The following is a 27,134-nucleotide window of genomic DNA, read 5'->3' on the forward strand; positions in this document are numbered from 1 at the left end:
CCTGCATAACGGTGAGTAGTGTATTGTCTAATATGATGAAGGTATTACAATATACTTATTTCACACAGATGGGTTTTATGTGTAAATGTACTATTGAAAGTCTCAGTGTAATGGGTCACAATCTATTTACACGTTGAATCGGGTTCCACTCGCCACGTGAGTACGGTGTGTGATATGTATGGAATAATCGTGATAAAGACGTAAGCCTCAATTGACCAGTATCTCAATTAAAGCTTACATGAACTGAAGAGCCTGGCAATTGTCAGTCAGATACATTAATAGGATTCAGGTTATTAATGCCTTAATCTACGTAAGGTAATTAAATATCCCTATTAACGATGACGTGTAACAGAGCCAGTGGCACAAACCTATCGACATATGTACACAATGTTCATGCTAGCATTTAACACTACGCCGGTGCATTAACTAACCAATCTATTGCAATATTTACATTCATCAGTAGTAATCCTGCTTTCCATCCCCAGCCAAAGTGTTTATGTGGGGGACTAAGTGCCCTTAAACATGTGCGGCCATAAATATTCCATTAGATTAATGATTCCAGTTTTAAAAGAGTATTTTCTAGTGGGTCCAGACACATATTTTACGTATTCGACTACATTTTGGATTTAATAGAACTTTTTATGACCCCCTAACGTTTTAAGCATGTTCTACCCTTCACTCATTTAGATAAGTAACTATTGACGCGGATGGTCGACTTGTCAAAAGTGGCAGTTTAATTGCAAAGCATCACAAGAGACTTCCGCAGCCTCTACGCTTGTGCCCATAGTGACGAGAATACATTGACTCAAGCATCGAACCAAAAAACCTCAACTACTCTGAAACGAATCAGTGTTGTGACTGTCCCGCTGGAGTCGGTCGCATGCTTTGGATAGCTAAGGTGGAGGAATTGCATATTTGAAATAACATGAAACGCGGTTCTGGACACTATCACTAGACAACAACACACCTGACACGCGGTTCACTGTGGCAGCATTGTGTGAGTAGCAACTGAGTTACCCAGAGGATATGTTTGGCATGCTTGACTCAATATCTTTCTTCTCCCATATGGAATAAATAATACATTATCAGCATTCATGTATTGCATGATATATGAACATATGTATTTTCTCGCATGCCGTGTGAACATATGTATGTTTAACAATACATCATACAATATAGGTATAATTGCAGTGCGACAGCTTAACGAACTTGTGGACGTCGATGGATCGGTGTTTTATTTATAGGTTGGATGTAACATGAAATTCATGGTGGACTTCGATACCAGACAGACTCGTGTCATGAGAGTTCCTGTGGAGATATTGAGAACAGCAGTCCTGTTCGCTCTTTGTGCTTCCTTTACAACTGGTGTTAATATAGGTATGTATATTAAATCATGACTGTTTAACTCTACTGCGATCAGCGTTCCTTGTTCTAAGCTTTATTTTAAGAACTATTCGCCATTCTAATCTGGATAAGGTTTATATCACAATATATCTATAAGCAAACAATGTGGTTGGCCTGTCCCCACAAACCTTGGACCTCTTGCTATAGCCACGTCTATAACTGGACCAAAACCCAAGCCCCCAACCCCAATTCCCCCCCCCCCCCCCCCCCCCCTCTAATTATTGACTTGAACCATATGTTCACGTGTTTGTTCAGTTGGACACTTGATTTGCCTTGGCATGTGATTGTGACGGGAGGAAAGGGCTTTGTCACTGTTATTTATGCACAGTGACACAGATGATCCAGTACTCTAAAACTTCACAATTTGCTGTGCAGAGATCAGAAGCATAGGATGGTTAGTTCGATTCCCAGATCACCCTGATGTATTTTTAGGTTCGTCAGCACCAAAGTCCTAAATGTCTGAGACCTGCATAACTTCGGGCTGTCCTATGTTAAGCACCCACCCTGATATAACTGATATACTGTTCAAATGGCGTTAACCCATATTCACCAACTCTCTCATTATAAGCACAATCAGCAATGCAGAAATGGACATAGTATCAATTTGTATAATTTTATTTTGCAGGCATTATTGAGAGCCATGATGTTGAAGAAAAGCACATGAAAGCGGTGCTGAATAATGTAACAAACGTCCGCTTCACACGAATAGTCGTTCCCCTTGAACAACCCTTTGTCCTTGTCCGGAATGGTACGTTCAAAGTTCATAGTCATCACGTTTTTAGTTCTCTTTTCACGTAGGGGTTACGTATCCTAAACATAAAGCCATCTCTCTGGAACAGGACAAACAGGAAGGGAAACACGAACTCATCAGAAAGTCATTAGAGGGAATACATTTATGAAGACAGTAATGCCACAGAAGAGACCTCATTGACTTTATCGACTGTCTGTTACTAATATCACAAGGATGATGCTCTCACCAATATAGTGCTCGTGTATTTCACCATATCGGAAGATGTTTTAGATCTAAATGAGTTACGCCTCCTCCCCACAGAATACTGACACGTCTTGATATTACAGAAATATTGTTTCAAGCAGCGTCAAGCCCAAATCACTTTCACGTATAATGTTTTCATATATAGGGTCAACACATTTACCATCAACATTCATTACCTTGAATTAAACAATACATTCATATATCAATCTCCACTTAAGAGTTGAGCTACGATAATGGTCATTTGTTTCAGATGTATTCAACATAATAAATAGTCTACCGATTCTTCTGGCACCGATGGACACGTGCAGCACCATACAGATCCTGCTGCGACATTACGGACACAAGAAGAAGAGAGTCACGTGTTTTAGACCAAATCCACAGCCAGAAGAAGAGGTCTTCTTCTCCCCGGCGTTACTCTTCAGTGCGAGTATTTTAACTGCCATAGAACGACTTAAGTGGTCAGCCGTCATCATAATCGGCGAAAACGGCAATGGTATGTATATAATTAATAGAGTGTATATGTCATGCTGATTTTACGCCAAGAGTCTCAGACTGGTCGGAGTTTCGAACATCAGAATGATACACACAATGAAACGATTATCCCGTTATTATCAATGCATCAAAGTATCTACGATACGATAAACTTGACGTCAGTAATGTTAGACGATTAAACTTCATTGATAATTATTATGACGCCATGCCGCAAATGTATCCGCACAACACAAACAATCTTTAACGAAATATTATACATCTGTTTATGGTTCATTTTTTATCAACTTGCCATCGATCTTGCACCATAAGGACAAAAAATCAAATACTCGACCACTGCAAGGTTAATGTGGCCCCAGCTCGCCACATGCACGACGGTATTAAAGCTGCAATACCGCTCATTACGTTATACGTGATATTTTCCTCACACATATTATCCATGATGTAGGTCAGTGACATAAGATGTTAATTAAATTTAGGTAACCATTATACCAATACCTGGGGGAGACATGGCTACAAGGTGTGAAGCAAATTTATTGTGATCATGATGTGGCTGGAATATTGCTAAAAGTGGTGTAAAACCCAACGCAAACACTCACGAAAGTCAGTCATACAGGCCCTGAAACAAATATATCCAATCCAGCCCATGCAAGTCAATAATGTTTGGCAAGTCTAGATTACTGCAGTATCAGGGTCTGTACAAATCTGAAAATGAAGAAAGTCTCTAGGCTCCTGTTTATTGTATTTCATACCTATAATTTAACAACTGTTTTTCTGTAAAGTATGTTCATTTCAGAGACTAGATGTTAGTCTAACACTCACTACATCTAGATCTATAGATAAATCTGTATCCGTGTTCGTCCGTATACAAATCATATGCACGCTGTTGGCCCCATATGGACATATATCTGTACATATATCATGTACATGTATCTCTAGGACCACTCCCCATCAACACTATATTCTATCAGTGCATCGTTTCCCTCGAGTTATCTATCACTTACATATATATGTATATTCGACTCCCATTTCTCGAGGCTTCACTGCATGGTTTCAATGTTTATATTAGTATTAAGATATCAAACGTCTAAAGAATTAACAATGAATATTCAACGTGAGTTCATGTAAATAAATGCAATTTGGTCTCTTCCAATTCCACTTACTAGATCATTCATATTAGCGGTGGCACTTTCAATTCCCACCGCAAACAATATCTACGGATGTATCATCAGAGTTGCAATGATGTCAATATTTGATCATTGTTCTTAGAACCGCCATAATGGACTTTATTTATTAACTATTAATCATTCAGAATACCCGCGAAAGGCCGAATGGACAAGGTATGTGGGTAAGCATGGCACCCACAGCATAGCATTAGGCCATACAAATCAATACATAGAATACTTACTGTTGTAATCACTTCCAATTTCCCTGCACATACAGATAGAACAATTCCGATCATTTAGTTATTTTAATTAAGAAAGGTGAAATAAATACGTATACGTCATATCAAGTTTATATTTGTTTCAACAGCTACATGTAATTGTAGAATATAATATTATCTCCAAAAAAACCTAACGACTCAAATGAACTTTCAATGTCCTAAGCATTAGAAAAGCTAACTTCATGATAGAGGGAAAATTGAAACCCTAATAGGAATAGACAAACACGGCAGAAACTTGATTTAATAAATACATCTAACAAAACAATTCCTGTAATGAATAGTGTGACAGTGTTCGTTACGAATTCAGAATCGATTTTTCGGACAAGTTTCATTGTAATTGAATGGAGTGCTTACATCGGGTAACAGCTTGAACGTTATCGGTTGCCTGCGTGCTCGTTTCGAGTTAGATGACAAAATTGTGAGGCTGTTATACTGAAAATAACTGTACCAAACAGCCGTTGTTTTAGGCGTTGTTTAGACACAATTATCAGTGAGTTCAGCACCTTTAGTATTAGTATGTAAACGTTTGAGATAAATCTTAGTTGTCAGATCTGTTTGATTCCATCTGAGACCGATGAATTGCTCACTAACTCAAAATCTAATAATTGCAACAAAACCAAAATGTGCACAGCGACATGAATTGGACAGACCAACTCTGGTGGTTTGTCTCATAATTTTGGACACCCGAATAAAAAAATTGTTTAACGAACGATCATCATATTGTTGACATTTTTCGCCATCCCATACCAGGAAGGACCAGTCGCTCATGGAACGGCCAGGTAATGAACAGACATGTGCACCGTATATGGGGGTCATCTCAAAAGCCGCTTTGGGTGTTCAATCGGAGTCACTGTTGCAGGTTTCTGAAGCCGTGACAGTGCATTTGGAATCGGTGTCGCTGTTGTCCGAATCGCTATCGCCGCTGTCCGAGTCTACCCTGATGATCACTGGCTTGATTGTGTCATGGTCCAATCCACTATGATCCCAATAATGTCTCTCTATTTCATTCTCAACTTTCTCAATACACTTTTGCCACGTTTCCTGCGTGATGATGTCTATTGATTGTTGAACCAGTTTCTGTACATCCCGCAGTTTGAATGTTGTATTTTGCCTGGCAACATCCGATTTAATGATACCCCAAATTAGTTCTATTGGGTTTAAATCGCAATGATGGGGCGGCAATCGCAAAACTGAATGGCCATGTCCTTTAAGATACTCGTCAACTTTAAAGACACGTGTGGTTTTATTAGACTTTATAATATCATACAGAACAGGTTTCGTTGCTTTTTGTGGATACGGTTTTGCTTTGTGTGTCAACCATTCTATCATATCGCCCTTCCTACTGTTAGACGTTGGGGCTTTTGTTTTAGGTACCTGAACGCCATGATATGGAGCATTATCCATGACAACCAGACTCTTGGGGGGCAATACTGGTACCAGTTGAGTTTTAACCCATTCTAGGAATACCGCTCCATTTCGGTATGATAGTCTCGGTTGTCCTTGGATTTTGCCATGAAAACTAGCGAACAGCCTGGTAGGAATCCCTGACTCTTGCAGCCAGCATGGAGCACAATAAGCCGCTCACCCTTGCCAAATGGCAATTTCCTGGCACAGAAATCAGAAGAGGAGCTAGGGAACAATTGTGTTCCTGTGGTGTGGGAAGCGTTTACCCACGTTTCGTCCAAGTATAAGGGCTCATAACCCTCGTAATGTTTTTCTCGTATTGTGCGTAAGAAATGGTTCCTTAGTCGAACAATATCAAACCTCTCGCATAATGCATGTCTATTTTCGGAGCCTACTTTTTTGTAACGGAAACCAAATTGGTGTAGCAATTTCCATAACTGATATTTCGAAATGGTCAAGTAATGATTTGTCGCCATATATTATTTTAGAGTACGGAGAGAGACATAGATATTTTGTTTATACAGAGTCTTAATGGCGTTTCTAACCATCTCTTGTTGAAATGAATCGACTTTAAAACATCGTTTGGGTTTTGAGATGGTCCCCTCAGGTGTGTCACTGCAGGTTGAATCAGTACACCTTTTTAACATAGTTTTTAACTTCCCTTCTGTTATCCCAACTGCACGTGCAGTTCGTAAACGATACTTTTTCAAAGCATATTGTGGTCTACCTCTTTCACATTCTTTTTTAAATTTTTTGAAGACGTTGCAAATAATTGACTTCGCGTCGAGTGATGTTCTCATTGTTTCAGGTATAGCAATCACGCATCTATGGTTTGCTCAGCAATCCTTACGTCACTTTCGCACATGAAACTCGCCTACCTGGCTGTTCTATGAGCGACTGGTCCTCCCCGGTATGGGATGGCGAAAAATGTCAACAATATGATGATCGTTTGTTAAACAAATTTTTTATTCGGGTGTCCAAAATTATGAGACAAACCATCAGAGTTGGTCTGTCCAATTCATGTCGCTGTGCACATTTTGGTTTTGTTGCAATTATTAGATTTTGAGTTAGTGAGCAATTCATCTGTCTCAAATGGAATCAAACGGAATTAACTTGTGTTTTCGAATTAAGAATTAATGTTTAACCCAACGCATGAGTATAGTGAGCTGTACAAGTTGTACAAACGGAAACGTCAACGCGAGAGCGTGATCAGTCTCGAAGGTAAAATAGTGATGACAATTCTAGGAATGGATCACTGAAAATCAGTGATTATACCAAGTGTTCCATTAAAAAGTGCCAATGAGGAGGGAAGTGTGAAATTCCATGCTGATATGGGATAGCATCGTGCATGACGTTATCGTTATAACATGCTTCTCAGTAATATAGGGTGACACAGTTTACCTGTCATGTTGGTATGCACAATTATGTAAAGAACAATGTCATGCTTTCTTTATTTCTTGCAGAGGTCTGGAGTATATCTGAAGTACTTACAGCAAGAGGGTTACTTTGCCTCACCTTTACGTATAATGCGTCTGATTCAAATGCTGTTATACACGAACGGATTATGAATTCGACAACAATTGATAGAGGATTTCCGTGGAACTATCTTTTGTTTGGTTCAGACAAAGGCGTGCACTTAGTGTTACATGAGGTAAGTTGTTGCGAGAATGAACGAATGAATGAATGAATGAATGAATGAATGAATTAGATATATGTTAATTTTGCATTGGAAAGGAATGTAGTTTAGTCTAAGGAAAACTAGTGTTTAACCTATGGTTAACTTGCCAAAGGTAAATAGCTAGCATAGTGATTAATGGAAGAAGAGGGCACCAAATGATGATGATGTGTTTGTCGGGTTTCGTTGTATTCGAAATATTATCAACGGGTCATCGGGAAAACGAATTTTATAAGACAGAATAATATGATGTTGACAATCCTGAAAATAGTTGAAATCATACCTTGATGTGACAGAAACATATCAACCATGAGCATTTAGTGATAACACAAAGGCATTCGACTTCAGGCTACTATAACCTTGCATTTCACGATAACACTGTTAACTTTTTTATCTGTTCTTAACTGAGTGACAAGGTTTCAAAGCCACTGGCTTTTGAATCATTTTGTGTTTGTGCTGTGAATTGGTATTTGCCTTTTTGTCATCTGTGTCATTACTGCTTCGTAATTAGATCTTGTGGAGGGTCTGCAAAATGAAAAATAATATCACAGGTAAATACGAATATATACGTGGTCCAAAATAGGATGCAGAATGGAACCATTTGAGAAGATTGTAGAGATCATGTCTGAGAAAGCCCATATGGTTCTAGGATTGTGCAGAAGGAATTGGCGTAACGAAGTTGTTTGAATGTCTTTTGCTGGTGACGCCGATTTGAGATGAATACCCTTGATATGTGTACTCTCGTGTGAACTCATGTAGTTGAACAACAGGATGTTTACAGTGTACGTGCATACGTGTTAAGAGCTTGCAATCTTGATATAGAATTATGTATCTCAAATTAGTTAGAAATCTGATTATCGCTGGTGGATAAAAGGATATATTTACTTGTCAAAGTGCATAACTACCATTTAGAAACATCAATAACAGACGGGTAAATAATAATAGTTTTGAATAGTCGCTTAGCAGCCATGAACATTGACACTAATTGGTATTTGAAGGAAAAATTAATTCATTCAGAATTAATCCTTTCTAAACAAAAGTAACCATTATATAATTAGACATTACATATTGTTTCTAATGTATTCAAATATTACGCCGTTCAATTTAGGATTATTAGCCAAATTATAAGGTTTTATGAAATTGATAGTATATTTATATTTGATTTGTCTGTGCTGATAATCAATTCAAGTCCATATGGTCTTTCACGCCCTATTCATATATCAATACATTCACACATTCTAGCTGTGAAATGGCAAAGTGATTGATTATATCTCAAACCGATCCGTCTTAACGTGTTTTACGTAGGGGGGAATGTATGGGTAACTCTCAATTCTTTGAAAATATCGTGTCCAATACCCCCGCCAGGACGGACGCCCAATCCTTTTAAGGAAAGAATAAGAACAGTCGAGAGGATATACCCCCATTATAACACATATCACCCTATACACTTTCACAAGACATGCTCTTGTGGAAAATATTTGAAACACAAACCAGAACTCTTTGTAGCCTGCATTTAAACTGCGTTCATGGCCTTTGTCTGATCCACGTGGAATGTGTTCTCTTCTACTGTTGTTCATGACGCTTTTTTGCATCAATGATTTGCCTAATTCAACGTGAACATTGTTATCAGTAATATGATGAAACTCAAAATTATGCATATTAAATTCCAACGTTTGTACAAATTAGTTTATTTCATTTCCCAAAATCATAGGCTACGGGTTGGAAAACATGCTAGATTGATAAGAGAAATATATATTATGCTTTACTTGTTTTTTGGGTTTTTTTTTTCGTTTTTGTAGGTGGGGGATGTTTGCATCAATTATTTGCCTTATTCAACGTGAACACTGTTATCAGTAATATGATGAAATTCAAAATTATACATATTAAATTCCAAGGTATGTACATATAGTTCATTTCATAACGTCTTGTCATGCGTCGCAGGAGCCGAGGACCGCTATTAGGTATCCCCAAATCATAGGCTACGGGTTGGAGCACCGCTGGCGAAATATGCTTCCTGACAAAGTTGAAGAAGTTCACTTGAGTGTCAAAACAAAATGTGGCACTTTCTATTCCAAGTGTACATTGATTGAATTGTTGGTTCAGGATAATCATAACCAACTGTCCATTCCTGAAAAATAATGTACCGTTTAAATGTTAGAATAACGTTACAGATGTGCGTGCTTTAACGACACCAGTAAACCAAAGAGCGAGAAACATCCATTACCAGGCTTCATGAAAAACAAATTGAAATTAAGTTTTTCTATAACTATAAAATTACCAAAAGAAGAATATATATCTGAGACTATTTCCGATCCTGGATTTCTTGTTGACTACAGTGATTTCGATTATTTCGAGAATTTTAAGAGAAACTATTTTTCGTATCGTCTGAGGCGCCGCTATTCGCTGTTCAGAGTTGAAGACCTTGGCCATACCGGAAACCTACGATCCAATATGTTTCTGTGATTTTCGGCACACAACACGCGCTCATTGACTTTATTGAAGCGGTAAACGTCTACGACCTGCGTTACGTCGAGCTCTCCTCCCACATCAACTGGCATACTGATCAAAATGGCCTCAGCCCATAGACCTGCATAACTTTGGGCTTTCCTCCCACTTTAAGCTTACACGCCCTGATATAACTGTATTGATATTAAAGCAGCGTTAAAACCAACCCACTCAATGACTCAAACTAGAATATGGATGAAAAAGACGATTCCTTGATAACATTGACTGAAATGGTCACGGCGGTTCCAGTTCACGTTAGAAATAAACATGGTTTTGAGGATAAAATTCTCAGAAAGACAACTGCAAGGAAACTGATGATAGAACAGGCCATGAAAAGCAATTTCGTAAATACTTGATTTTGATTGGTCAATCAGAGGTATCAAATTACAATAAACTCTCTCTGATTGAAACAGACCATTTGACTGTCGCATCACAGCGAAGCTTATTTTTTTAGAACATGACTTCTTTTACAGTCATTGTCGGTAGGCATATTTAAATGATTATATGTACACTTATATGCTACAAAATGCAAAGTTGCGGTTACTACCGTATACAAAGGATGTGTGGCAATATTTCCATGCAGAAAACACGATAGAAATCTGCAGAATGTATTTCAGGCTTTCAGGGCAACAGAGAGCTTGGTATTTGGCGCTTTTCTTTGTACGACTGTGACGTCATATCTTTTGCGTCACAATGAAAGATATGACGTCATAATAGTGACGTGTGGTGAAGAACGAAATCTAAACGATTAGTTTTCTTTTCGGATGCCCACCTTATGTTAGCTTACGAAGTGGATTACAACATGCTTTCAGTGCCTGCCATAAGTTCGTGGGATGTTGTAAACAAACTGCTCGAGCACATAGAGCGCCATATTTGCTTTTGAAGGCTGTTGTCCGTGTCTCCGTAATTTCCTTTTATCAAAAACCTACACAAAACACTGGACTCAACCATAGCCACTTCACTCAATGTGGAGCGGTCGGGTAGCCTAGTGGTTAAAGCGTTCGCTCGTCACGCCAAAAATCCGGGTTCGATTCCCGATATGGGTACAATGTGTGAAGCCCATTTCTGGTGTTCCCCCGCCGTGATATTGCTGACATATTTGCTAAAAGCGGCGTTAAACCATACTCACTCATTCAATTCACTCAAAAGTTCGCGTTATATTTAGTCATGGAGATAAAGATACCGTGTTATCAATGTAGAGCGAGGTTACCTGTAGAATTAAACACGCTAAATTGAATTTGGAACCGAAAACGCAGCGTAATTATCTCCTCAGCATATGTTTATGACAGGAGAGCATAGTTGGTCACAAACTGAAAGACAGAAAAGGTCGATAAAACAAACGAGCCGCGCCGCGGTGAAAGTTATGCATACCGTCGCTGTTAATGTTTTGTAAATGTTCATGGCTGCGGAAAAGACAATAAAGAAAATAAATTTGTCAATATATAGTCTACTCTTACTTTTACGTTCGGTGTAAACAAACGTACCGCTTTAATTGGCTGACTGATTTTGTTCTTCAGCTCTTGAATTGTGATCTACCACACTAATGGCTATGTTTGGAAGAGGCAGCAACTTTCAAAACTGGTATTTCGTAAACTACTTTTGGGATTACGTTAAAACAAGACATTCGTTTATCATTCTTCATTTTTAGTTCAATATCATCTGAAATAAACAAGAACATGTTCACAAATGTATTGTTGAATGTGACATATATAGTCTTTTGACATCAAATACATCAACATGTGTTGATAAAAGTGGAAAAACGCTAAGGCTTGCTTCCAACATCATTCTTCCAACTTTTTCAGTTTGTAGTCAGTAATAAGCAGTGTCTTAAGTGTAAAAAGTACCGCTAACAACTTCAGTAGCAGAGCCATTAGTGATGTCATTTGATTGTGACGTCATCGTAACAATGACGTCACAATGGTCAGCTGTATCTTCAATGTAGATATCGCTTTTATTCACCCAAGTGATATCGCCTGTGAGAGGCAGATTTGGATGATAAAAAATATTACTTCACTTGGTTTTTTTAGGCTGCGAAATTTGACATCATGAACAGACGTCGCAGCGACATGCGGTCGACATCCCAGTGGCTGGTGGTGATGCAGGAGGGGGACCTGGAGTTGTTCCACACCGACAGCTGGCTCGACAACGTCGCCATCATGGTGTACCCCAACATCTCCGCTGATTGGCCCACCATGGTAAATATCGTTCAACAATCATTTGAAGCTCATTTTCAACAATTTCGAGAACACCTGGTGCCATAATTGTTTTTACATTGATGACTGTATTTATGTCATGTTATTAAATCTGGCTTTTACTTTTACTTTGGCATGACATTAATCGCTGCTTTTTCTGGTCCAGTTTCAATAATTTACAGGACTCCGTGATATACAATGTATCTGGAACTAACGTTTTAGGAACAGTTCATGCAATGAAATACCATGGATTTGTTTATGTATATAACCTATATCTACAAATAACATAATTTATGTTAAATGTGAAAATGTTTCCTTTTTTACACATCTTTCCTTTTTTGGTCCTTGGGCCACATGGTTTAAAATTTAAGTGTTGATTTTATTATATTTTATGTTTTTACTTCCGTAATATGTACCCATGAAAACAGCTTGTTAAATTCTGTAAATACGTTTGACCGAGACCTGCCGGTTTCCGGAATTAAACTTGGTCGTGTTTAAAAACATTGTTACTTTGCGTGATTGATCTAAAGTGGATTTCTTAACAAGCTGAACATAATATAGATACAGTTCAACCTTTATAAAGAAAGTGGTGTGTGTTTGTTTCAAAGTACCTTCAAAGTTATCAAATATACAGGACGGAGAATACACTCATGTTGCTATGGCGTTTTCTGTTCAACAAGATATTTACATGTTTGTCTGAAGTAATTATAAACTGAAGTCTAAATACACACTCAGTGAAGTCGATATTGCAAAATTCAGCACCAGTTGACATAAACAATCATGGCTTCAATGCTTGTTTGCCAAGTATGCAAAGCCTCCTCCAAGGAAAGTATTGAGTGTTTGTGAATCACTGTCATTTAGCCGATTTGATGTTAGATATGCATGTACATGTAGGTGTATAGGGCCCATATATATCTAGTGGCATTAACACAACAATGATATTCATGTGTGATATGTTGTCCGATTTTAATGACATCACTAGCATTCATACATTGGCTATCAAACTGAAGTTTGCTCATATCATGTGTTGAACGTACTGTTCTGAAATCAACCATATTGCAAGTGTGTAGCGGCCATAAAATTTCCGAGTCCCGTGATTGGATTCGAACCACAGACCTTCTGATCCGAGGTCGACGCCTTGTTCACATGACTAAAGGGGTTAACCTCTTTGGTAATGTGGACAAGGCGTCCGACCTCTGATCAGAAGGTCCGTGGTTCGAATCCAATCACGGGACTCGGAAATTTTATGGTCGCTACATTGGCTCCCAACGTGGGGCTGAGCACGTTCATGTTAAATTTGAGCAAAATAAGCCTCAGTACCTTACTATGCGGCCCTGGACGTGCCTTCTGTTGACGGGGATGTATGTAGCAGGGCGTGGAGTCATCCCACAGATGACATCCTTACCTTGTCAGCTTGCTAACGGGGTTAACCTCTTGGGGCATGTGGACAAGGCGTCCGTCCTCGGATCAGAAGGTCCGTGGTTCGAATCGCATCACGGGACTCGGAAATATGTAATGACTGATTTGGTTGGTTATCAAACGGTACTCGGTACATAAAAGTTGACATAAGAGAATGGGACATAGTTAAGGGACGGTTATGTGTCCGTAACCGTTCCTTAATTATGTTACCATTCCCACAGGGAAACAAAATATTGAGAGGAAGTAGGGAAGAACAAAAAAATATTAGGCTGTTGGATTGACAAGAGTTGCTTGACAACTGTTTAAGGATTTTAACGAAACGTGGCATCATAATAGAATATAGAAGTTGTCATTCATAAAATATCGTGCCTTTACTGATGTAATTGGCTCTCTGTACACAAAGTAAGTGTAAGTATAAGCTACATGTAGTAATAGCCAGACGTTCACATTATTCATCAACATATTTATGCTAATTCTGTTTCGGTCCTACATAGGCTCCATAGATTATAACATAAGGGATAAACCTAAAACAGTGAAGTGTAAAACAAAAGCCTGTGCAGATTCATTTATACGAGGTGAGGTGAGGTGAGATTGGGTTTAACGTCGCGTCGAAGATTATTGCACTGATATTAGCGACATGCATGCACATGTGTGTGTGTGGCTGCTTGTACTAGTCCGGACAGATGCCGATTTATAGTGCTAGCTCACTGAGATACCATGCTGTAGTTAAACATGAATATCCCACTCAGATACAGTATACTGACTCAGAGCCGACCAGTCCTTGTTTTAGCCCCTTAATGCTGAGCGCCAGACAGGGTAACATCTTGTAACGTCTTTTGGTATGACGTGGCCGGGGATCGAACCATGGACCTTCCGCTCTTCGGGCGGACTCTCTACCACTAGACCACGAAGGCGGTCTTATTTATACGAGCTACAACACGACATTGGAATATGCTACTAGAAATAACCGTTACTTAATGTAAGAACGTGGTACATGGAAGGGATTTCAAATATTGAAACAGGTTATTTCAAATTATTCACAGTCGCCACAAGTGTGACTGCAGTGATTAAACGCAGATCAGTATGATAGACATATTTTGGATATCTCTGTGGATATCAAACGGAAGATGTTTTACATGTCTTTTTCATGTGTACAAATTACTTCAATCTTCGAAATGAAATGTAATTTTACCAACCTGGATACTCTTTACAAACACTGCGATGCGGAAATTCGTATTTGAGTAAGAGGTCAAATCCAAATATTATATTTTTTTTAAAACTTTGTATAATTCAATTGTTAAAGTCATCCTTCACTGATGTAATACTTTATCATGTTTTATGTGTCACGGAGCGGTATTGACACAAGCGGTTCGCTTGTTTTCCAATCCATTTTCATATTCTGGAGAAAATATATAAGTTCAAATCAGGACGAAGTTGTTGCTATATGAAAGCCGCATGCCAATTTCCCGATGACGTTATGGTACTACAGTATTCATGTTTGAAAGACGAATAAAGTGGTCGTTCTACCTGTCCACTAAACCAATCGTGATTGAAAAACCCCCATTATTTTTATGTCCTAAATTGTGCACGTATCTGTCAAACGATTTGGGTAATTTCCCGGGCGTGAGAATTTCCTCAACAACACAGAAAAGTGTATATTTAAGAACAACTACTAAAACCCTTACCAATCGATATGACGAAGTAACAGAGGTTCGAATATTAAGGGATTCAGAAACCAATAGAACATAAGGAGGACATATGTACATTAAGCCATTATGTTATTCTTTGCTTTTAACTCGCAGTATTACAGCTTTATGACGGCGGTCTGTAAATAACCAGGTCTTGACCAGACAATCCAGTGATTGACATCATGACCATCGATATACGTAATTGGGATACGATGACATGCCTGTCCTCCCGATCCTGTTAGTCGCCTCTTACGACAAGTATAGCCGCCAGTTACAATGGTTGTGAAGACCTAATTTAACCCGGATCTTTCTATAAGGCATTCTGACATGCAGCGCTATGTGTATAAGGTTGATCCTCACTTTGCTACCACACTGATGGAGATTAACAGTTACCGTGTTTATACAAATTAAGCGTCAACAGCTGTTTCCATATTCATAAGAAATCTACGAATCGAACATTATACCGCGCATGTGTTTTCCAATCATTTTCAAATAGTGATGACACCAGGTGTTCACGAAAAGGTGAGCGTATCCTGCCCTACCGGTGGTATATGTTACAAACACATGCAAAGGCAAGTCAATTGTTCACCTGAAAAATACACAGGAACAAATGGTGTAAGTCCAAATATGGAATTACACATATTCTTCTCCAACACAATCTCAAATATGTATTCTCACCCGCCCGTTTCCCTGACAACAACCTAGATGGCGTGAAAGTGACCATATATGTCTGTGCGGTAGACCTAATGGTGTGTCTTGACCAATGTTGCCAGACATAAATTGCCTTGTGTATCATGGGCTTCACTTGAAAGCCTCAAAGATCGATGAAATCTTAAATCAAATACACACATTTCAAAGTGGTTAAATGGAACTTGAAGTAGAACTATTTATTTAAATTAGCATATAAGGGCTATCCGCTCTATACCAATAATAATATATTGATGTTTGAAACACATCAACGTTCAATGAGTGTTCATCCAATATTGTGATACCCAGACCTATATTTATATCCGTTAACGTAGGGGTTTTAGCAAAATAAAAGTTACTGGTAATTTAAGTGGGAACATACTTTTACGTGCCTCTGATCAATTCATGTGCGCATCTCTATCAACTCGTTTGTTGCGTTGTTGCGTCCAATCATGACAATATCTGCTTGTCTTTGGTTCAGATCCTTAATCTACCCAAGTATATCATAGCTGGTCTGTAAGCATCCGTGCACGGATTTAACTTGGTAATAACATCGACGACTTGAGTCACATCGGACATTCTTTTTTATGAATCTATCACCATAGGACATAACAGAAATATTACCGAAGGTAGCGTTATAAACCATCTTTATCATGTAGGCTGAAGCAATTCTGATAACGAAACCATATTGCCGTGATTTATTGTTGAATTTACAAGACTCATAAGAAAACACAATCGTACTACGTAACACAGTCTTTGGAATCTGACCGTCTTGATGTCTTTTGTACCATACACTGGACATGTTGTTGTACAAGCAGGGACAGGGGGATAAGATTAATACACACATGATGTACTAACTACAAAAAGTTACAAATACAGTAAAGTACGGTTATAACGAACACGCTTATAACGAACTGACCGATATAACGAACCTTTTGTTGTATATATGCTATATATCTGCTTATAACGAACTACGGTTATAACGAACTAAAATTAGTGGTCCCTTTGAGTTAGTTATAACCGTAGTTTACTGTACATGAAATCTGCTGACCGTTGTTGGTTTTGAAGACAACAAAGCCGACGATTCTGCAATTAGACAGATCTACACAACTCATAAATTTATTTTATTGCTGTGTATGTCGATCGATGTAATTTGCGGTTGCCCACCACTAGTAAAACAAAATGGACGCACACATATATCCTTTTTTATCACATAATTAAAGGTAAATGCTATTCCCTATAATATTTAAGAAATAAATAACGACCACGAGTCGTTTATTTCTTATCTGAAATATCGACATTATTTTCTCTCTCCCTGAGGATGTTCATAAAATTTGCAAGGTTTGAAAATATTTACCCCGTGTTTAAATAATGATGACTTCCTGAAAACAATCCGACCTCGGCCATGTCGCAGAAGTCTGTTTTATGAACAGGGGGTTAAGTTTGATATTTCTCCGATATTTTCACATTTCCTACGTCTATTATCTGTACATTTTCGTAGTACAATGTGTTAGCGTTAAATATACCACGCTTCGTCATTGTTCTATCGCGTAGCTATCGTGTATTCATCAATAATTTATTTACTCCAAACCCAATTAATTATAGGAAGGAGAAAGAAAAAGGACGGTAAAAGGTGAAATAAAACAAGCAGGAATTAGATCCCCCTATAATACACTAGGGGGTTGGGAAGAGCGTCGCAGATTGTAACAGAACATTTTAAAATGACTTGTTGAAAGTTTTAACATTTTATGATAAAAATAACTGACGTTTCACAATCTGGCGTATATGTAGCGTTATATTTGAGCGTTTTTCAAGCACTGAAACCAAGTGCAAGTAGTTTTTTAAAGTTTCCACACGATATTTACTTTTTCCAAGCTACCACTGATATTGCCGTTGACATTATTTCCCATGTGGCGTCGACTTTAACATCCTTGTGTAAGGCCCATTTACGTTCTTGCAGGCAAAAAAGACGAAAGTGTTTATAAAATACTATAAATTGCAAGTGTTTCCATTGCATTTGAGTGGATTATCAAGCAAGATTTTTTGCGTTTGTTTCCATCAATCTGAAAAGATAAGGACACGCCCAGGAGGAGACTACTGTCTCCTGTTGACTTGATTATTTCAGAACTGACTTTGAGATAGATGCATAAACAAAACATATTGAAGTCAATTCTAAATTGAACCCAGATTGGGAATCGAACGCGGGTCTTCGGCACTGAAGACGAGCGAAAGCGATAGCCTTAGGCTATGCCCAAATCCATTACTTTTTAAAAAATATATATGCTGGTTCCGAATAACATATATCTATCTGCACTGCTAGCTGTTGACAACTGACCGAAATGTAGGAGAATATCGCGTACGTTTATTGATTTGACAAGACATTGAGAATACGACACTGTACTGAACAGCACTGTATGACTGTATTTCCAAGTTATAATAAAACTCACAGAGTGTCGATTGGCATGTAAATACTAGTACATGGCATGGCGGAGGATACAGGCGAAACTTCCTTCTACATAATTAAATAGTTTGTGCATTGGTGCCTGCTCTCGAAACAATGTGATTCATTTGATTAAGCACTGGTATTTCCCCTGTGCAAACTCATTCGAATTGTTCGCTCTTCGACTACTGAGTGTCGGATAGAGGTCACGAGATAGACTTGATATTTGCAACTACGTTATGGTGAATATGACAGTATGTTTGAACATATATGCTTTTCGTGAGGCAATGCCATGACATACCCTGATAACTTTTAAATCAATGTTTTAAATCATATGTTTGCGGTGCGAATGCTCTGTCAGACTTATTCATTATAACCATCATGAAACCTGGACTACATATTTATGAAACAGAAGAGTCCTTTCCGGAACACAGTCAGGTCTGAGAGGGCGCACATTTGCATCACCCAATCCTGAGTATTGTCAGGTCCTAGAACAATCGGCTACTCGAACCAACATGTATTCTACCCCTAAGCCGTAAATTGTGACGTTATTTAAATATCTTTCTCCAGAAAATATATACAAAATGAAGTTAGAGCATGCTTTTATTTGCGTTTTTGAAGCAGAGTGACAAGACTTGCTGGGGTGACATATACACCTTGATGTATCGTAATGTGGGAGACGAGCACGTCAGCCGACGTCTGGCACACGTGGGCAAGTTCAACTGCAGCGGTTTCGTCGATAACTACACCCAACTTCTTCCAAACCTGGAATACGGCTTCAATGGCAGGCTCTTTGTAGCATCAACAATGAGGGTATTGATAATTTCCTTTAACCTATCAGTGCTACCCATGAAACTGAATATTACTTGTATTCTGTGAGGTATTGTGGAATTGTGGTATTGTTGGTTGTTTAGCTTTAATGGGGTACTAGGATTAGGTGAACTAGCAATGCCAGCATGTTTGATTCAAGCTATTAAGACTCTTCTCTGCTAGTTTGCCATGTGATTATTATGCATGTCAGTCTTGCGGATAATGATTACAGAGATAATGTCCGTATTTCAAACATAATTTCGAGAACCGAAAATTTGTACCCGACAGCCTTGTTAATGCTTTTAGAAGGGACATAGATATTTATTTGATTGAGTAATAGACTACAACAGTGTTTCTATATACCGAGTATCTCATTCCCCCAGGAGGCGGAGACATTGCTTCAAGACATGCAACGTCTTTCTTTAAATGAACCCCACAGGCGGAGGTACAACATAATTTCATATAGACAGCCCGTGAACAATGTGAGACAAAATTATCTCCACGCACCAAACGAAACCCGCAGCATAGAAAATGGTCGGTCCCTTACAAATATTTTAGATGCAGTCTTACTTCTCATGATCGATTGAATCGATTCTAGAATTAGCTTACGCTTTGCTTCACTGTAAGCACGTAGGTGTTGTTGACATTGTATTGTGAAGTGATGCACTTCGGTGCTGATCGTCAGTTCGAATACTTGATTCACGTTCATTATGGCTTATGATCTTTTTAGCATCAGCAAAGTGATAACCGTAAACTTTGGGTATCTCTCAAATTCACAAGCCGTGATATAACTGAAACTGTTCCAGCTGTGTAACCCTACTTACTCAGTTACAGTCGAACCCGGTTATCTCGAACCTAGCGGTGTTCGAGATATCCGGACGTTCGAGACAACGAGGCATGATGTATTATGTATGTGAACCTGTGAACTACACTTGTTTTCAGTGGGCTCCTTTCACGTTTGTACACAACATCTCCGGGCAGCTGCAGTTTGAGGGCCTGTGTGTAGATATGCTGCATGAATTATCTCTCACACTCAACTTCACGTACGTCCATTTCCTTTCACAATACCTTGAATACACCAACTCAAATTTCACGTCCACCATGCAATTCATTCTGATGTGATTCCTCCATGGTGTATTGTTCCTTTGTCTTTACCTATTCAGTCCTTACCTATTCAGAAATATTAACAAACAAGCTTCTCCCTTCTCTCTCATCAAATGGTATCGATTTATCTCTATTCTTTGTAGAATACGAAAAGGCTTTCAAGACTAAACATTCATTTTCAATAGTTACTTAAGTGATGTGCAATATCTTTACATCAAGGCTCATATGATTGACTATTCTGATAAATTCACCATTGTGGCTACCTCTTCTCCAGCTACAAAGTCAAGCTCCCTATTGATGGGGAATGGGGCCTCGAGATAGCGCCGGGCGTGTGGACTGGAATGGTTGGAGAGCTTCAGAATAATGTTAGTCATGTTAATATATACCACAAAAACTTTGATAGATATATCTAATTAATTTCGTGAATTATATATGATATGCATTTGTAAAACGTATCGAATATCTCAGTAACCCTATGTATGTTGATAACTTAAGCCCCGTTAAGTCGAATTCTGTTATCTTGATATTTAGTTTACGACTACTAAAGAGTGGTCCCCGTGGAATCGTTATCGGTACTACAAGTATGATCTGAAACTGCTTCCTCTCGAACAACAGATAACTCGACATATATTCGTGGGCCTCACATCATACACTACCTTTCTTTTGATAGCAATCTGATTATGTGTATCCATAACATGTATATTGATTCTAGAATGATATGAATAATACAGGAAGGCAGATTACTAGTTGTTTGATCTCAAGTCTCCAAGAGGTGTCACTGTCGGTGAACTCTTTACATGGACACCGGGTCATTGTGTCCATTTCATATTTGCCTTCTGTGATTTCACGTTTGAACTGATCATTAACAACCTATGATTGATTTTGTATGGACCAAAACATAGAACGTGCGTTATCATGATCATGATAGTTAATATCAGCATTTGAATGAATGTCATAAATATTAGAAAAAAAACGCTTTTGGCTGACGTGATGCGTGTTGATCGACAAGATTCATAGACTAGATATACAACTATTTCCTATGACTATTTCCTAACGATTATGTCAGATCTTATCTGGACACTGATCCAAAGTCAGCTCTACCTTCGATAAGGACAATTGACGGATGAGGCAGTCGGACCGTTTTTTGTTTAGCCTTGTATACTTTTCGTTGTTGTATTTAATCCGACGTGGTTGGTTACAACTATTTATTAAAGCAATCTCACATTTCACATTCACAATTTTTTTATTATCCTCCTTCATGTCTACGCTTTCAGCAAATTGACCTAACAGTGGCAGCATTGACCATCTCGTCTTCTCGGCTTAAAGTGATGGACTTCACATACCCGTTTGGGTACGACAAGGGTGTCGGAGTGTACCGCATCCCGAGTACCGAGTCCTCACAATGGAAGACTCTGTTCTTTCCTTTCTCGTGGCAAGTGCACATGTGTCTTGCCATCTCCTTTGTGTTCTCGGTGTCTCTACTCTACTGCCTCCAGTGGGTGAGCAGAGATAAGGCGAAGAACGACCTGGATTTGGGAGATACCACTTTACTGATCTGGGGGATGTTTATTCGTTACAGTGAGTAAACTATGCGGATGAACAATTCATAATGCACATGACAATTTCTGAACAATCCCATAGGTGTATTCATGTGACTTTTTAATGGATAGCAACTTCTTACTTTTTGTACGACGTTTCAGAGCTACTTCTTCCTCCTTCACCGGGTGAGTTGGGTTTAACGCCGCTTTTAACAGTATTCCAGTTATATCACGGCGTGTCAGCTTAATGTGGGAGGAAAGCCCGAAGTGATGTAGGTCTCCGGCGTTTACCACTTCGGTGAAACCCACGAGCACGGGCATGGTGATGACGAGCCTAGAAAACATAATCGGGGTGAACCGGGATTCGAACCCACAATCATAGGTTTCTGGCGTGTCCAGGGGACGCAACTCTGCACAGCGAATCGCGGCGCTTTAGACGACTGGGACACATCCCCCTCCATCCACCCCCCACCCCCTCCATCCACCCCCCCACCCCCACCCCCAAGGAGGAGCAAGGAGTAGCAAAGTAACGTCGTACAAAGAATAAAAGGAGTTGCTATCCCCCAAAAAGAAAGTGTCATGTATTCATGTTCTCCCAACTTCTAAATGCCTCTTAAAGATTAAATTAGATCAATTATGAAATATATACCTTTTGTACATCTTACGCGGATCCAGAGGGGTGTGGTGTAATGGGGTGTGAGTGGGTGCTTGAGGTGAAACACTACCTATAGTTAAAACAATTACCATAATATAGGCTATATTGTATATTAAGTTAGTTATATTATCTTCCTGTTGTTTTATATTCTCATATTGTGATTGTGAATTTTCATGCAGAGATTCCAATATGCATAGTGAAACAGAAAGTTAAATTCGTTCATTCCAAGGGCAACACCGTTCTTATTATTAGTTGTGTGGTATCACCCCATGTCCGATTCTTTCTCGTTACATACGTGAGTGAGTTGCGTTCGACGCCGCTTTGAACAGTATTCCTTTTATATCACTGCGTGTCCGCTTGATGTGGTAGGAAAGCCCTCAGGGATACATGTCTTAGACGTTTACCATTTTAGTGAAAACCACGAGCACGAATATGGTGCTGACAAACACACGATCATAGGTTTCTGGCGTGCCCAAGGGACGCAACTCTGCACAGTGATAAGCGGCGCCCTCAGACGACTGGGCTACCCATGCCCCTTGTAAGATGCGTCTAAAATGATGTCAGTTAACATCTCCTCGACTATATGTTGACTGTATGCTATCCTACGCCGACGGTATTTGCTAAGTTCGTTCGTTTTGCTCAGACTCGCCTATATATTTAGTGGCCTACAGGAGAGTATAATATCATTCACCATACTTCCTTGAAATTTCCCCTGCAAATTTAAGTTTTTATTTTGTGAATTGACGCGGAAGATATTGCTATGTTTAACTGCACAATTACCCCCCTGGGTAAAACAACTACAAGTGTACCTACCAAGGATTTGAAAAATAATAACAATTGCTAAGGTGCATGGTATAGCTACATCTTTGTTAAATAGGTACTTCACAAAAATATAATATATTTCACTTTAAGTTAGTAATATTTCCTTTTGGTAAATGGGACACAGGGATTAAGGCCCCGTTGCAGAAAAGACAGAAACCTATGATCGTGGAATTCGAATCACGGTTTGCCATGATTATGTTTCCAGATTTTGTCAAGATCATAATCATATCCTTGCATGGTTATCCATGGTTATCATACCATGACATTTCCCTGTGTGATATAGGGGCACGAGTGGTCTAAGGCACCGCATAATTCGATGTGCAGAAACCTGTGATGCGGAGACGAATCTCCGACGAATATTTGTCAGTACTAAACCCGTGTTTGTTGGTCTCACAAAAGTGGTAAACGTCCATGAACTTTCGGCTTTTCAGCCACATCAGTTGACATGCTGTGACAAGCTTTAACGTCATCTTCCCCTACTCCACAGGCTACGACGTGAAATCGACATCCCTAGCGACCAGCTTCTTCATCAGCTTCGTGTGGCTGTTTGGTACCGTCACTACTGCCATATACTGTGGAAACCTGATGGCATTCTTTGCTGTAGCCAAGGAAACGCTGCCATTCCGTACAATACCGGAAGTAGCAGCTCAAAGCGAGTACAAATGGGGCACACAGGGGGGCTCATTTTGGGTGAATATATTCGAGGTGAGTATGAGGCCTTGTTCACAGTAAGTTTATTGGGATTGTAGGGCGTTCTTTAATATCAGTATATACTGCCCAAAAGAAGAAAATGACCACCGGTTCTACCATATTTCCATAGTTAATCTGTCATCGCATGACAGATTAAGTATATTATTTGACAGAATCGGGTGGACCTTAACTTCTTTTGACTAGTATAAAGCATAAGGCAATAGTAGAAAAATATACGTGAAAGAGGTTCGTTTGCTCGCAAAAACATCGATGCTAGAGCTTGAAGAGTTACTTCCCGTACATTTCAAAGTTCATGCCAAGAAAGATATTTTACTGACGCTACAATCGTTACATATGCTATTCCATTGATCTTTTGTGTATGTTTTTACGATAGGGTTAGTGAGTGATTTCAACTGTTTTCCAGAAAAGGGGATACAAAGAGAATAAGCGAGCGAATAACAGCCAGCTGTAAATTATCACGGCGGCCTGTACGTGCGTGTGTGCGTCTGTGTGTGTGTGTGTGTGTGTGTGTGTGTGTGTGTGTGTGTGTGTGTGCGGGTGCCACCGGTAGGACAGGACATGCTTAACCTGGTATCATCCCTGATTTTCAGTCATATAATTGTCACCTCTATTTCACCATTTACGACCAGTGGAATCTGCTTCGTTGGATACTAGAGACTTGTTATTGACTGGTGTTAACGTTTTATATTTACTTAAATACGACGTTCTCATTGACTCTCTTTATTTTGCAGTTTGGTAGATCCAATGATTACAAAGCGATATGGAGCGGGATTAAAAAATTCAATCAGACGGACCCTAATGTGCTACACAGCGATGAATATTTGCACCGCAAAAAGGTTGAAGCTGGTAAATATATATTTTTTGTGGAAGCGGACATGTTAACGGGCTGGGCCCGTGAGAACTGTGAACTGAGGCTACTGGAGGACTCCGTATATCAAGTACGCTATGGAATAGGACTGCCAATTGATTCTCCATACACAAAACTTTTCTCTCAAAAGTGAGTTAAATATTTGCATCCGACTCTTCGTATCGATGGCGTGGCTCTGTGTCAGTATTGTCACATATTCCTATTGTAATCACACCGTGTCTCAGAAAAAAATCTCTCTCTCTCTCTCTCTCTCTCTCTCTCTCTCTCTGAAATTGTGAAACTTGTTTAACTGTTTCTGACTTCCGTTGTATCATGACTTGGCTTTAACTATGAAGGCAGTCGGAACTGTAGTATCAGTTAACACAAGGCAGAGTTAAAGTTTTCAAAGACTTCAACGAAATATATTCCTCAATAAACATAAGTGACAAAACCCTTTCCATAGTCATAAGAAATCTCTGCTAAGACAAGAATCCATTGTACGATTCCGAATAAGTTCATAAATCAGCTCTCACTCTCGCTAGATTCTTGAATGCGGAGTAAAACAACAAACACACATTCCCAGTGAAACACAACATAGGATGTACAATTTAATTGCATACGTGTACTAGAAAATGTGTTCCCAACATTAATCGGGTTTCAGGACAAACAAGGTTTCATGGGATAAAATGATCATTCAGAGGCGGATAAAAAGAACTGAGTCACCGAAGAATAACTTCAAATAAATCATTATTAATGCCTGAATAGGAAATCATGTATTTCCCTCATAACTTTTTGTCATTTTAACGCGCAGGCTGGTGGCATTCTCCGAAGAGGGCTTGTTTGTCGCCTGGAAGAAGAAGTGGTGGCGAGGCGAGGATGAATGTTCAGACGGGAAGAAAATGGCAACACGAGCAATGACACTGGGGGACTTGCAGAGCGCGTTCTATATCCTGGTTATTGGCATCTTCATGGGGATTTTGGCCATCATGTATGAAAAGGTAGTACAGTGTCGACGGCGATCAAAGTCGGGAGGTACACAACAGCATCCTGCTTCATAGTATTCAGCTGAGACTCCTCTTCTTGGAACATGGACTATTTAACAGTGTTGCTTTAGTGACTTATGTGCCAAATTATCAATACATGGTGAAGGTGTCATGTTTACTGCCGTTTTGAAAGTATTTTAGTTCTATCATTGCCTGTCAACTTTAGGGAACTGGAGGGTTTGTATCGCTTTGTTAAATCTAAGAGTACGGGAATGATGCTGATACAGAAAGCATCATGACCTTGGCGGAAAGGGGATCCCTTCGAGCCTAGGATTCCGGATGCATCATGTTAGGGAAGCATCTGCGCTGATATTGTAGTAATTTATAGGCCACCCCTGCCTTCTCCACCTGTATAAATGTACAAATATACTTGATCATAATTGATAAATATTCTGAATATAAGTGTCCACTATTGTATTATTAAATCCAACAGGATCGAATCATACACATGCACTATTATATATGTATGATGTGTCTATGTATGTATGTATATGTGTGTATATTAATTATATAAATTATGATTGAATATACCAGATTCAATTTTATGACAAGAGTGTTTTATTAGATTATGTGACCAAACCACGTTCATATATTTATACATGCTTGCAATATTCAAGCGGTACAAATAATATTGTTGACTTAGTATCTTACAGTAATCATGTTTCTGCATTATGGACATACCATTTCATATTTATGAGATTTGGCATTTATTGGAAATAGTTTGCTTCAGATTTGGAAGAAGCCAAAATAATTGGCATTGTTTGATGTCTTGTTATAAATGTGTTCATATCTTCCTGTATGAATGACCGCCAAACATTTGTTTGCAAATCCTACCCCTAACCCGAAATATACTCTTCAAAAAAAGAAACTTGACATAGATATAAAACCACTTTTTGCCAAATATCTAAAATAATTACATTAAATGACAACCAAAAAAGTCAAACATAAAGATGATGTGTCTATAATTCGCGAAAACACATGCAAAGCACATAAACGTAGCGTTTGGGGATAAATTTTACAGCTTCATCCAAACGCAACCGCCTGTAAAAAAAACGTGCAGCACATGATCCTGCATTTAGGCATGCAGGCCCCCCTGCTGAATGGGTATAAAAATCCACATCAACGGCTGTTCATACAGTCCTTATAAAGGCAGTAGAGGCGGTGACAGAATGCTAAGACTGAATGCAGCTCAACGGAACAACGCCATTGGGAGATTACAAGCTGGAGCAACTCAGCAAGAAGTGGCCAGGCACTTTGGCGTAT

The 27,134-nt window shown here is 39.0% G+C and overlaps 1 protein-coding gene across 2 annotated transcripts; it reads left to right on the forward strand.

The window, feature by feature from the left end:
- Window positions 1–1,138: 1,138 nt before the first annotated feature.
- Window positions 1,139–26,275, forward strand: LOC139443297 (glutamate receptor ionotropic, kainate 4-like). Of its 2 annotated transcripts, none has more exons than XM_071224271.1 (12): window positions 1,139–1,377; window positions 2,030–2,152; window positions 2,649–2,891; window positions 7,199–7,386; window positions 11,943–12,110; window positions 18,963–19,154; window positions 20,094–20,194; window positions 20,530–20,620; window positions 21,530–21,833; window positions 23,758–23,975; window positions 24,713–24,978; window positions 25,640–26,275. In XM_071224271.1, exons 1-12 carry the CDS (start codon window positions 1,257–1,259, stop codon window positions 25,884–25,886), a joined length of 2,262 nt encoding a protein of 753 aa, XP_071080372.1. In that variant the 5' UTR covers window positions 1,139–1,256; the 3' UTR covers window positions 25,887–26,275. The 2 variants fall into 2 exon arrangements, with proteins under 2 accessions (XP_071080372.1, XP_071080373.1); XM_071224272.1 differs by having other exon boundaries at window positions 18,966–19,154.
- Window positions 26,276–27,134: the final 859 nt, after the last annotated feature.

This window comes from Haliotis cracherodii, unplaced genomic scaffold, assembly GCF_022045235.1.
Source record: "Haliotis cracherodii isolate W230 unplaced genomic scaffold, xgHalCrac1.p SCAF_5, whole genome shotgun sequence".
Lineage (NCBI taxonomy): Eukaryota > Metazoa > Mollusca > Gastropoda > Lepetellida > Haliotidae > Haliotis > Haliotis cracherodii.

Excerpts from the sequence above, each read along its gene's own strand:
- LOC139443297 (XM_071224271.1), top strand. The coding sequence starts at position 1,257 with ATGAAATTCATGGTGGACTTCGATACCAGACAGACTCGTGTCATGAGA. Across the intron at positions 19,155-20,093 it reads TTGTAGCATCAACAATGAGG|TGGGCTCCTTTCACGTTTGT; the intron begins GTATTGATAATT and ends ACTTGTTTTCAG. Across the intron at positions 21,834-23,757 it reads GGGGATGTTTATTCGTTACA|GCTACGACGTGAAATCGACA; the intron begins GTGAGTAAACTA and ends CCTACTCCACAG.